Source organism: Phoca vitulina, unplaced genomic scaffold (assembly GCF_004348235.1).
Source record: "Phoca vitulina isolate PV1807 unplaced genomic scaffold, GSC_HSeal_1.0 scaffold63, whole genome shotgun sequence".
NCBI lineage: Eukaryota > Metazoa > Chordata > Mammalia > Carnivora > Phocidae > Phoca > Phoca vitulina.
Genome location: NW_022589766.1, coordinates 4,670,195 through 4,684,091, shown reverse-complemented (window position 1 = coordinate 4,684,091; position 13,897 = coordinate 4,670,195). Strand labels below are relative to the sequence as shown.

Genomic DNA, 13,897 nt, shown 5'->3' with positions numbered 1-13,897 from the left:
AAATGCAGAAATTCTTAATTTTGATGAAGTCCATTGTATCAGGATCTTCTTTTATGGGTCATGCTGTTGTTGTTGTATCTAAGAAATCCTAACAAGACTGCAAAGATTTTTCTCCTATATTTTCTTCTGGAAGTTTTGTGGTTTAGCTCTTCCATTTTTGTCTGTGATCCATTTCAAGTTAACTTTTGTACGTGGTATGAGGTAGATGGAGTTTTGTTTTTTTGTTTTGTTTTGGGTTTTTTGGGGGTTTTTTGCAAATGAATATCCAATGTCCTAGCACAGTTTGTTGAAAAGCCTCTTCTTTCCCCATTGAACTACCTTGACACCTTGGTCAAAAATCAGTTGACTCCGTATGTTTGAGTCTATATCTGGATTTCCTATCTCCAGTTATTCATATATCTTTACTTAAGCCAATGTCATACTGTCTTGATTATTGTGTTTTAGTAAATCTTGAAATCAGGTAGTATGGCCCCTTTTATTTTGGTTCTCTTTCAAAATTTATTTTGCCTATACTGGTTTATTTGCATTTACATATAAATTTTATAATCATCTCATCCATAACTACAAAAATACATGCTAGGATTCTGATTGGAATTGCACTGAATCAATGTATCAATTTGGGGAGAATTGACATATTTAACATTGAGTCTTTTCATCATGATAGGGTATAACTGTTTATTTAGGTCATCTTTAATTTCTCTCTGCAGTGTTTTATACTTTTCTTTGAATATATCTTGCACACAATTTGTTAAATTTATACCTTTTACTCCATGCTTTTGGGACATAATGCCTTTTTAACTTTAATTTCTCATTATTAACCATATATATACGTATACACACACACACATTGATTTTTGTACGTGGACCTCGTATTCTGTGGCTTTGCTAAATTTATTTATTCTAGTAACTTTTTCTATAAGTTTCTAAGGAGTTTTTATATAAATAGTAATGTCTATAAATAAGACATTTTGGCTTTTTCCTTTCCCATCTCGTTGGCATTTATTTATTTTTTTTTCTTGACTTACTACAATGGCTAAGATCTTTATTTTTTTTTATTTTATTTTTGGAATTTTTTATTTATTCATTTGAGACAGAGATACACAGAGAGTAGGAGCAGTGGGGAGAGGAAGAGGGAGAAGCAGACTCCTTGCTGAGCAGGGAGCCCGACGTGGGGTTCGATCCCAGGACCTGGAGATCATGACCTGAGCTGAAGGCAGACGCTTAACCGTCTGAGCCACCCAGGCGCCCCTAAGATCTTTAATACAATATTGGATAGAGGTGGTGAAAGCACATGTTGTTAACTTGTTCCCCATCTTAGGGGAAGGGCATTTACTCTGATGCTGTAGGGTGTATGGGGTTAGCTGTAGCTTTTTTATATATGCCCTTATCAGATTGCAGACATTTCTTTTTATCTATAGTTTGCTGAAAATAGATGTTGAATTTTGTCAAATGTTCTTTCTGCATCTAATGAAGTGATTTTTTAGTCTATTAGTAGTATCAGTTACATTGAGTTTTGTCTGTTGAACCAGACTTGCATTCCTGGAATAAGCTCCACTTGGTCATAATGTATTATCCTTTGTATAAATTGACTGGATCAGCTAAAATTTTGTAAAGGAACTTTATGTCTGGTCATGAGAGATAATGGTCTCAGGGATAATTATTTTGTGATATCTTTGCTTGGTGTTGGTATCAGAATAATGCTGGCTTCATGAAATGAATTGTAAAGGTTTTTTGGTTTTTGTTTTGTTTTTTTTCTATTTTCTGGAAGATTGTATATAGAATTGGTATTATTTCTTCCTGAAATACTTGATAGAATTCACCAGTGAAGTCATATATGGACTTTTCTTTGTTGGGAAGGTTTTTATATATGAATTCAATCTCCTTCATAGATATAGGGCTATTCAGGTTCTCCCATTTTTTTTGAGCAAGCTTATAGTAGTTTGTTTCTCAAAGATTTTGTCCATTTTATTTAACTTGCTAAATTTGTTACAATAAAGTTGTTCATAATACAATTTCATTAGTATTCTTTCAATATCTTTATACTCTGTAAAGATATATATCATTTATACTCTTTCATTCCTGATATTGATAATTTGTGTCTTTTTTATTTTGTCCCTGATGAGTCTGGCTAGAAATTTGTCAAGAACCAGCTTTTAGGGGCACCTGGGTGGCTCAGTCATTAGGCATCTGCCTTCGGCTCAGGTCATGGTCCCAGGGTCCTGGGATTGAGCCCCGCATCGGGCTTCCTGCTTGGCAGGAAGCCTGCTTCTCCCTCTCCCACTCCCCCTGCTTGTGTTCCTGCTCTCGCTCTCTCTCTCTCTCTCTCTCTGTCAAGTAAATAAATAAATAAATCTTTAAAAAAAAAAAAAAAGAACCAGCTTTTAGTTTCATTGATTTTCCTCTATTGTTTGTTTGCTGTTTATTGATTTCAGTTATTCATTATTTCTGCTTGCTTTTGGGTTCAGTTTGTTCTTTTTCTAGTTTCTCAAGGTAGAAGCCTAGATATTGATTTTAAGGTTTTTTTTCCTAACATAGCATTTAAAGCTGTCAATTTCTCTCTTACCACTGCTTTATGTGCATATTTTAATATTATGTTTTCACTTCCATGAAGGTCAGAATATTTTCAGATTTCCCATGATTTCTTCTTTGACCCATGTGTAATTTAGGAGTGTGTTATTTAATTTATAAATACTTGCAAATGTTTCAAAATCTTTGTTACTGATTTCCAGTTTAATGTTGTGATCAGAGTACGGTTGATCCTTATTTGCAAGCTCCTTATCTGCGAATTCACCTACTCACTCAAATTTGTCGTGACCCCAAAAATAATACGTATGATGCCTTTGCAGTCATTAATATTCATGTACAGAGTGGTGAAAAATTCACATCTCCCAGTGCACATGTTCCAGCTGAGGTCAAACAAGGCAACATTCTGCCTTCTTATTTCAGCTCTCATATAGCCAACAAATACCCTTTTCATGGTCTATTTAGTGCCATATTCTTCTCATTTTTTGTGCTTTTTGGTTGTGATTTCACTGTTTAAAGTGGTAAAAGCTAGGAGTGGAAAAGTACTGAGTCAGAGTAGAAGTGTCTTTAAGGTTTCTCTTTCTTCCCCTAATAAGGAGGCCTCATCAGAGGCACCTGAATTAGACCTTGGTGGGAGGTCCCAAAAAGACAGGGTTGAGGCACCTGGGGTAAGAATGCAAATATGTGTAAGAGCATAGCTAGCAAGGGATACCTGAGTTATTGACTGCAGCTCCTGTTAAAGTCTGTAATGCATTGGCTGTGCGCCAAGTCTACTGTGGGAAGGACAGCTTTCCCTGTGAGGCCTGCTGGGTAAAAGCCTTTCTGACTGTCTGTGGTTGGGCCGGAGAAATCACACATAGGTTTTTGGCCAGAGGCTGGGCTCCTCAATTTCTACAAACAGTCATGTGGCCATAGCCATACCTATTTCTATGTCCCATTCCATGTTTCTTTTGCCCTCAGGAAGTACCTCAGCTGGTCATGGTTCTTTGCTTAGTGGGGTGACCTTCATTCCTAGAAGATCTGGGCCACTAGCAGTCTTGCGTGAATTGCGTTGTTGTAGTTTCCATTAACTAATTACAGGCCCTAGTAGCACTAAGGGGACCCCCTAAGAGATCTGTTGTATTCAAGACATACTCTTCCTTACTCCCATTATGTAGTAGCGGCCCAACACCCCTTTGGTAATCATGATTAATCGTCCTGGAAAGGGACTTTGGAGCTTTCAGATGTTTCCTGCATATCCTACAGAACTATCTACAGACCAGGTCTGAGTTTTCTCTTCCCCAGTCATCTGGTCATAAGGAACTCCCCATGAGGCAATAGGGGCAAACTGGGACAGAGAAGGAGGAGTAAGGAAAGTTTGGTCACTTTCTCATATAACTTGTGCCTTTAAGGTCTGCTCAAGCCCTTTCTCACATATACCAATTCCACTTGGTCAGGGAGTGGAGTGCTGTTACAAGGAACTTCGTGGTTTAGTGGGCCAGACAACCTCCCTTTCATGATGGGCAGCTCAGGTCACATGGTAATCTGATGGCCCATGGTTAATTAAACTTTGAGTCCCTACCAAGGCCCACTAGCAAGCCAAAAGCTGTTTCTCAGTAGGAGAGTAATTATTCACAGAGAATGGTAGGGCTTTGTTCCAAATTTCTAAGTGTCTGTACTATGATTTGCCTATAGGGTCCTCTCAAGGACTGCAGACAACATCTCTGTCTACCACTGACACTTCATGCACCATCAGATCTGAACATAAGATCCAAATAGCTTTTCTTCCTGGACCCCACTCAAAACCAGCAGCCTTTGAGTTACTCAGTAAAGGGGCTAGAGTAGCACACTGAAATGAAATGTTGCCTCTAAAATGCAAAGAGGCCCACTATGTGTTGGGCCTATTTTTCTGTGGCAGGAGGGGCCAGATGCAACAACTTACCCTTCATCTTGGAAGGGATGTCAACATGCCCCACACCACTGGACCCTTAGAAATTTCACTAAAATGTGTATGTCTAGGGTAGTTGGTACTTCCTGTTCACCAGATTCATTCAGGGTAATATCATCAATGTAACAAACCAGCATGGTATCTTTTGGAAAGGAAAGACAGTCAAGGTCCCTGTGGACTAAATTATGACATGGCTGGAGAGTTGGTACTCCTCTGAGGTTACATTGACAGCTGAAAGCAAACTGCTTCAGGTAGTCCTTACCAAGAGCTGTTGAGGAAAAAAGCGTTTTCTAGATCAGTACGTGCAGAACGGGAAAAAGAAGATATGTTAATTTGTTCAAGCAATGAAACCATATCTGGAACACCAACAGAAATTGCACTTACTACCTGATTAAGTTTAAGTCCACTGTTGTTCTACAAAGATCCATCTATTTTATGCACAAACCAAAATAGGCAAGTTGAATGAGTGGAAATCACCGTCTTTCAAATCCCTGATGGTGGCACTAACCTCTGCAACCCTCCAGGAATGCGGTATTACTTTTGGTTTACTGTTTTTCTGAGTAGAGGCAGTTCTAATGGCTTACATTTGGCCTTTCCCATTTTAATAGCCCTCCCTCCACAGGTCAAGGAGCTAATAAGGGGATATTGCTATTTGCTGAGTATGTGTATTCCAACTATGCATTCTGGAAATAACCACAGGATGGGTTCAGGGAACCAGTAGGCCCATTGTGCGATAGAACTGAACTAAAACTCCATGGATTACTTGACCTTATAAACCCCAACTCTGACTGGTGGACCACAGAGATATTTTGGGTCTCCTGGAATTAGTGTCAGTTCAGAGCCAAGTGTCCAGTAATCCTCCCAAAAGTCTGATTACTCTATTTCCCTTTTCCCAAGGTTAATGATTTTTTATAGGGTCCCTTTGGGGAAGGCTGGGAGAAAGATGAACAGTATAATCCCCTTATGGAGATGCAGCCTCCCCTTAATGCAAGAGGTTCTCGGTCTGTAAACTGGCTCATTTCTGGGAATTGATTGAGGGGCATGACTCTAGCATTCTTCACTTAAACAGATCAAGTGAGAATATAGTAGGCTTACCCATCTGTTTCTTTTCTAGGACACCATGATCAACTAGCCAGTGCTATAGGTCTCTGTAAGTCAGACTATTCTGATTACTACTTTGGTTCCACTGGCTGTTGTGATAATCATACTCAGTTTGCCTTTGGCAGTAAAGTGTTGCTACTTGGCCTTGGCCGCCCTAGGATCCCATTACCCCCATCATATGTAGGGATCCCAGTTGGTGGTAGCAGTTCCCACTGTAATTTCTGACGTACAGAGAAGAGCAATGACCAGAGCCCTTCAAGGATGCCAGACCTCTTCTCCCAAATTGATTTCTTACAGTCATGGTGAAAGATATGTCCTCTAACCCTTCCAGATTGGCTGAGCAGGTCCAACATGATAAAGACATGTTAACATTGAAACTTCCTTAAACTTTCATTAACTTCCTCTACTGCATACCAACACAGTTCTAGCATTTCAATTTTATTTAACGCTGCTTGTTTTCTATTTGTCCTCTCTGTTCTTTGTTCCTTTTTTCTTCCTCTTTTCCTTTGGATTAGTCATTTCTTACCCTCACTATTGGGCTTTTACTTCGCTTTACCCTGGGGCACCTGGGTGGCTCAGTCGTTAAGGGTCTGCCTTTGGCTCAGATCATGATCCCAGGATTCTGGGATCGAGTCTCGCATCAGGCTCCATGCTCGGCAGGGAGCCTGCTTCTCACTCTCCCACTGCGTGCCACTCCGCCTGCTTATGCTTGCTCTTTCTCTGTCAAATAAATAAATAAAAAATAAAAGCATTTTACTTTGCTTTACCCTTTTAGAGGTTGCTGTAAGATTTATAGTGTACATCTTTAACATGATCTATCTGGAAATGATGTATCATTTTACACATAGGGTAAGAACCTTAAAAGAGTATACAGTTGACCCTTGCACGACATAGGTTTGAACTGTGCGGGTTCACTTACATGCTACTGTAAATGTATTTTCCTTATTTTTTTTAAAGATTTTATTTATTTACTTATTTGAGAGATAGAGTACAAGCAGGACAAGGGGCAGAGGGAGAAGGCATAACAGGCTCTCTGCTGAGCAGGGAGCCCAGCCAGTGGGGGGCTTAATCCCAGGACCCTGGGATCATGACCTGAGCCAAAGGCAGACGCTTAACTGACTGAGCCACCCAGGCGCTCCTCCTTATTTGCTTAGTAACGTTTTTTTCCTTAGCTTATTTTACTGTAAGAATACAGTATATAATACATATACAGAATATGTGCTAATCAACTATATTATTGGTCAATAGTAGGCTATTAGTGAAGTTTTGGGGTAATCAAAAGTTATACACAAATTTTCTACTGCAAATGGCATCAGCATCTCTAACCCCTGCGTTGTTTAAGAGTCAACTGTACTTTTATTTTTCCCCATTCATTGTGCTATTGCTGTTAAACATTTTATTTCTAAATATAGTCTACATTCCTCAGCATATTGCCATTTTTGTTTTAAACAGTTATCTTTAAAGAGATTAAAAATGAGAAAGTCTTTTATGTTTACCCACATATTTGCCATTTTGGGTGCTCTTTCTTTGTATAGCTCCAAGTTCCCATCTGGTTTATTTTCCTCCAACCTGAAGAACTTCATTGACGTATTCTGTAGCATAGATCTGGTGGCATTTAATCTCTCACCTTTTGATTTGTTTCACAAAGTCTTTATTTCCATTTCATTTTTCAGAGATACTCTTGATGGCTATAGAATTCCAGGTTTCTAGTATCTTTCTTGTGGTACTTTATAGATGTCTACATTATGTTGTGGCTTGCGTAATTTCTGATAGAAAGTCTGTTCTCATTTTATCTTTGTTCTTCTGTGTGTAATGTGTCTTCCCCTCACCCCCCACCTCCCCAGCTGCTCTCAGATCTTCCCTTTATTACTGGTCTTAGTCATTTCTTTATGACATGCCTTGGTTTGTTGTGGGTGCTGTTGTTTTTTAATGTTCATTGGGCATAGGATTCATTGAGTTTCTTGGATAGTGGACTTGTAGTTTATATAAAAATTGGCAACTTTTTGGCCATTTCTTCCAATATTTTCCCATCTCCCCGACCCCTTTTCTGGGGCTCCAACTTCACATATGTTAGATTACTTGATATTGTCCCAAAATGAAGCAATTTTTCTTTTTCAGTTGGTATATTTTTTATTGCCACGTATTTAAGTTTCCTGGTCTTTTCTTCTTTGGTGTATAATCTACTATTAATCCAATCCTGTGTATTTTTCATTTCAAGTGTTGATTTTTTTCATATCTAGAAATAACATTTGATTCACTTTTATGTATTCAATTTCACTTTCTTACGTTTCTGTTTTCCTCTACCTTGAACATATGGCATGAATTTACAATAGCCTTTTTAACATTGTGTCTGCTAATTCTGTCTTCATTTCTGCATCTGTTTCTGTCAGTCAATTTGCCTCTTGTCTTTAGGCCATTTTTTTCTTGCTTCTTTTCATGCCTTTATGAAAAGAAGCCTTGGGTAGTTTCATCTCAGGCGTGTGGAAAACAGTTTCAAGGGGGTTTCAAGGGGCCCTCTGTAGATCTTCTGGAGCTCTCCATTTGTGCAGTGACTACCCTCCAGCATTCTACTTCACAAGTTCCAGTGGCATTGGTCTCCCTACAGGCTCAGTGTGACTTTTGTGGGCCCTATGCACTTTTACCATTCAGAAATTTGGAGCTCAGTTCTTTCTCATCCTCTTTCACATACTTTCACAGTAGGGCACATGTCTTAAGGGAGAGAGTGGTTACCTATTTGTTTCAGCCTCCTCCCACTATCGGGATTTTGTTTCCTACATACCACAAGACTGCACAAGATTGCCTTTTCAACCCCAGCCACCACCTCCTCCAGGCTTTTGATTGAGAGCCTGATAAATGTCTGTTTTCACAACCCTGTAAAAATAGCTTTTGGATTTTTGGAACCTCGCTCTTTAGTTTCTTGTCTCAAGGAAGTTCAGTATAGAGCAGATGCCTTAAGTAGAAAATGAGTTGCATATTTTTGGCATGTTCCTTTCTCTATAGAAGTACTTTATGTGCTAAACATCATGACACTGTGAGAGATTGCCCTCTAGCTTTTCGACCCAGACCTTCCAACCCCTTATACCACCTTAGAATTCCATGAATGTTCCATGGGAAAGACTAGCTTTGCATTTGGTTTCTTCTAGTTTCTCATCTATTGTATGTGACCTCCAAAACTGATCATTTCACTTGCCCCCAGGAGCATCCTTCTGCTTGGGCCAAGTATTCTAATCTTCAGCCCATGCCCAAAAGCAATACATACCCTCAGAAAAGAAAATATCCAGCAATCATCAGTTCACCTGAGACAGGCTCTTCCCTCCCTGGAATCTTAGTTCATATGGTCCTCATTGCTTCCACCACTCTCTCATAGCTTTACAAATGTGTGATTTTACAAATTATTCATTTTTGTCCACAGTTTTGCCACAAGAATACAGGTCTCATGAGACCTTCTACATCCTACTCAGAAATAGAAGCCAGACTAATAGGATTTAAGACCTTGTTTTCTCTCTAGAGCACATTGTTGCACCTTTGCTCAGTGTCACTTCTCTTCTTTGAGTCCATAGTTCATAACTTGCTAGCTGCCAGTCTCTAGTCCAACCTGGAAAGCTGTGCTGAAAGTGATTTACACTCCAGTCTGTTGTGTTCATTTTTACAGGACCAGGATTAAAACCTCCAGAGGAGCGGACAATTGAATACTTAGAAGAAGTTGCAGTCACTTTTGCCAAAGGACTATCTGATAAGAAAATCTCTATAAAGAGAGACAAGGGATTAGTAGAAAGTGAGTGTCATTATTAAAGAACAAAAGCAAAGGTTCTCTCCAGAGCGTTTAATTTTATTTGCTGTAAAATAAGAAATGGGAAAGAGGTAAGTGCATGATTTGCTCTTAAGCATAGAATCATCCTTAAGGAGTACAACAACTCTGCTCTAGGATCAAGCCCTAACCCTTACACTGGTTGGTTACAGCCATTTTTTTTTTAACTTATTATTTTGGAAAATTTGAAGCATTAATACAAAAGTAGAATAGTATAATAGTGTAGTAGACACCTAAGCACCCACCACCCAGCTTTAGCATTTATCAACTCATTAAACCGTGTGTATAGAAGTGCTTAGGTTGCAATTTGGATTTTGTGTATCATAGTAAGGAAAAGTTCTTTCAGATAGCTACAGTTATTGCATTTTTATGGAGTTTACAGAACAAACTAACAAGGGAGGCTAGGCTTTTTCCAGTAAGTACCTAAAAGCGTTTTCTTTTACAGAATTGATGTCATATGCCATGAGTATTCCATTTGTCAGGCAACAGATTTACAAAAAGGTGGAAGAAAAAGTACGAAAACAGACCAAAGGCCTTTATCCTGCACCTCTGAAAATAATTGATGTGAGTCTTCACCCCATATTCCCACATTTCTCATGTTTCCTCCCTTTGTGTAGAGCAGTATTCTTTCTTGCCTTTCTGAACCGTATCTGCTGGTACTAAGGTTCTTAATTCTGTTGTTACAGTACTCACTAAAAATAAAGCAAGCTATGAGGGCTTATAAAATGATATTTGGGGAATAATGAGTGCTGGGCATAATGAGTTTAAAACTATCAGGTACAAACCAGGAAAAAAGCTGTGTTATATCAGTATAACAGGCCAGTAAAATATTGGGCATTAATTAAGAGGTAGTTGAAACAAAATTGATGGCCTTAGTTGAAACCATTGTCAGTACCTAAAATGTCTCAATGACTTCCCCATTGCCAGAATTATAAAAAAGGTGTAATGATATGGAGAAGTTCTGAAAAAGATCAAGGAGGATAAATAAAATGATCACAGGGTTAAGAACTTCTGTCTAAAGGTAGACTTTAAAACTTAGAAACTCTTCAGCCTGGAAAGTCTAAGATCAAGAGAGCATATGATCTAAGACTTCGAATATGGAGAATAAATCAGCCAACAAATATATTTTGAGGAAAAGACACCAAAATGCATAAAATAGGACATTTGATTCCCTTCCCTCACCCATCTCCCAGTGTGGGCTGGGGAGATTAGACATGTATCTGTAGTGAGACAGGTAACTAGCATGAAGGGCATTAGACTCCAGCATGGGACCACTGCCAGATAATTGGGACAGAGAATGATTGCTAAATGCATAGGGGAGGGAACAGTCACTGTAAGCCAGAGAAATTAGGAAGAACCTCATAGAATTTGACCCTAGCCCTGGAAAGTGGGTAGAGAATAGATGAAGAGAGAGTAGTACCAGGTAGGGTGGGCATTTTGAGCAAAGCTACAGAAGCTGGAAAGCATGAGGCTCTTCAAGGAACATTTAATGAGATCAGATTTTGTAGGATGGTGAAATGTGTACAAAAAGGCAGAATGAGCCTAGAGTTTAGAAGACTGACAATAATGAATTTGGAAATTTGACCTTTGTTCTGTATAGATCATAGAGAATGGTTTAGAGGAGAGACAAAGTAGATACTTGAAGTCGGAAGCTATTTTGGTAATTCAGACTTGATGTTTGAGTAAGACCCCGAGATAGGATAGTAAAAAGGTGAAGGTAGTAAGAGACTTGCCAAAGGGAAGAGATTATGAGCTAAGTTTTAGAAGTGCTGAGTTTAGATGTTTCAGGAAATGCAAGCAACAGGATTTTAGACGACAAGAATGTAGATTTGTTTGTGTGTGTGTGTTTTAATCATTTTTGTCATTCCCATAAATTATGGTGACTGAGTACAGGGTCACTTCGTCTTTTATACTTGCCATTGTACTTAGGCTAGGACTTCCCTCAAATGATAAGTTGAATTTGTAGAGTTCATGAGTAACATGACAGAGTAGATGATGGGCCTGAGGAAGAATGGGAGGAGGGAGAAAGGGGCTGAGGGTGGAGCTCTAGGGCTGTGCCTGCATTAGGAGAGCAGGAGAGAAGCTGGAAGAGCCATTTCAGCAGGAGGGAAGGTAATTAAGAGGGACGGGGGAAACCTTTTCTTGGACTTGCGCAGCACCAATGGCCACTCTCTTTGACGGGATAGTGGTCTAGAGGTATAAGGAGGTAAGAGTTGGAACCCCTCTCTTCTTTTCCCACTCCCTTTCATTTCCTTCCATTTTATGCTAGTTTTAGCAATGGCCTTGGCGATGGAGAATGAAGTCAGTCTTAAGCAGCCACTTAGTCCTCTCATCTTTCTTATTCCACTTCCAGACTTTTGACTTACTCTTTAAAGACTGACGAACTAGCAGTTTTATTCAGTGTTAGTCCACCTCTCACCAGTCCCTTGCAACAATGAACAAGTGCTTTATGTGTTTTTTTAGGTGGTAAAGACTGGAATTGAGCAAGGGAATGATGCTGGCTATCTCTCTGAATCTAAGGTAAAGTTCTTTCCTTTCAATTTATTATTATTAGATTCAAGAAAATCAAGATCTAAAACTCTTTGTAAAGCTAAAAAAAGAAAAAATACCCAAAGCCTACCCAAAATGTTTTCCTTCTAGTAATTATCATTTCTTAGGGTTAATCTCAGTGAGTGATGTTAAGAACACCTTAGTGGTCCCAGCTATTTGAACTTGCTCTCAGTAATGAGGGTTTAACTAGGGAGAGCAGGGCCAGAGTTCTAATCCTTTCAAAATGAATCACTGGGATGTTTATGTTCTGGAGTTGGGCTGGTTTTGTTGTGATAAAATGAATACATTGATAGAAAAATAGGTTTCTTACTCGTTAGGGCCCAGCAATAAGACTTTGAAGGCCAGCCTCTCTTTGGTGAATTAAAGAATGGAAGGAAATGTTGTATAGCCACTAAAAGGACACAGAGGGGCGTATGAACCAGCCTCACCTCTTCCCACTTTTCCAACCAGTTGGTAGTATTGCGGATTTAAGCGGTTTGGGTTGTTTTTAAATTTTAAGCAATCGCTGAAGAATGACTGCTTGTTGATAATAAGACAAGAGGTATCTCAAGAGCTCAGGACAAGTTCCAGAAAAAACATTTCTTGTACTGGGTTGCTTATTGAAGTGCACTCTGCTTTAGTCTTTGACCTCCTATCCAGCTACACGTGTACATATGTATTTGAAGCACAAGTTTCACAAATCAATTATTGTCCTCACTGTGTATGTTGTACTCGGTATTTCCTATCTGTCCTACTTATCACAACCCACTGAACTCAGGGTGACTGATGGATCCCTACCTATGGTTGGAAAATCACTGGTTTACTGAATAGAATCCACTTATCAAGATTAGTAGAACACTGTTTCATGTTCGATTAGGACATGAAAGCAAGTTTATTAGGAGGATTCCTCCTTTGAACTGCTATTTGTAACCATGTAACCATACCAGTAAATTTTAGCAGTAGTGATGATGATGATAGCTGACTAGCTTTCTCATCTAATTCCAGCAAAACTGTAAAATAAGCATGGTTTTTCCCATTTTAAGGATGAAGAAAGACTTGACAACTGGTAAATGGCAGAGCCAGGATTCAAACCCCGTTCTGTCAAACCCAGACTGTAAATCTCAGGTTCTTAACCACTAACCTGAGACTTGCTCTCTGTAAGCATTAGGGTACTTTTCAAAGCGGCAGGTGTGGTGCAGGCAGCCTGCTTTAGCGAAAGTGAACCAGAGTTGGGAGTCCTACCCCCAGGGTGCGAGTTCCATTTCTGCCACTTGAGGTGGTGTGGTGACTTAATTTCTCCAGGCCTCTTCTTCCCAGTCTTCAAAATGAGAGGGTTGATTGAGAGGACTGTAGCCCTGGCACTCTAGTTCCATGGAAAAGGTGAGTCGCCGCCACCACTGGTGGGGAGAATCCGAGAGCTCGGATGTATCCAGACCCTTTGAAAGCGGTAGTGGGAAAGTACTGCGGGCGAGGAACGCCCGGGGCTCCGTGTCTCTGCAGGGAAACCCAACTGAAGGAACCCCCATCCCTGAGACTCTGAAGTGCTACCCTTTCTTCTTCTCCTTTATTTTTCAGAAATTTGGAGAGCTTGCAATGACCAAAGAATCGAAGGCCTTGATGGGACTTTATCATGGGCAGGTCCTGTGTAAGAAGAATAAATTTGGAGCTCCACAGAAGGAAGTGAAGTAAGTTAAACTCCACCTAGGGAGCCCTTGTAGGTTTCATTACAGAGCTAAATTCATACCTTCCGTCTTGCCTACTCCTCTTCTGCCCTAAGCACATTAGATCCCTTTTTCTACTAAGAACGTTTTGGCTTTCAAAGTTCTGCCTGTACTGTTTTCTCCAGACCTCTCTAATGGCTCCTACAGAAGCTTTCTTGTCTTGCTATTGATGTCCCCTAGAAATCTGGCTTACGTCCCCTATTCCCAAACCGAACACACATACTATGCACTGTTTAATGATCTTGTGTCTCCCTATGACTTAAGATACCATCTCTGGGAACTCACACT

The 13,897-nt window shown here is 39.7% G+C and overlaps 1 protein-coding gene across 1 annotated transcript in view; it reads left to right on the top strand.

The window, feature by feature from the left end:
• The window catches only part of HADHA (hydroxyacyl-CoA dehydrogenase trifunctional multienzyme complex subunit alpha), a 49,241-nt gene that overhangs the window by 19,666 nt on the left and 15,678 nt on the right, over window positions 1-13,897 (top strand). Inside the window, exons 8-11 of the mRNA XM_032391464.1 lie at window positions 9,204-9,326; window positions 9,805-9,923; window positions 11,823-11,879; window positions 13,464-13,573. Coding sequence (XP_032247355.1) covers window positions 9,204-9,326; window positions 9,805-9,923; window positions 11,823-11,879; window positions 13,464-13,573 — 409 coding nt within the window. The remainder of the gene's footprint in view (window positions 1-9,203; window positions 9,327-9,804; window positions 9,924-11,822; window positions 11,880-13,463; window positions 13,574-13,897) is intronic.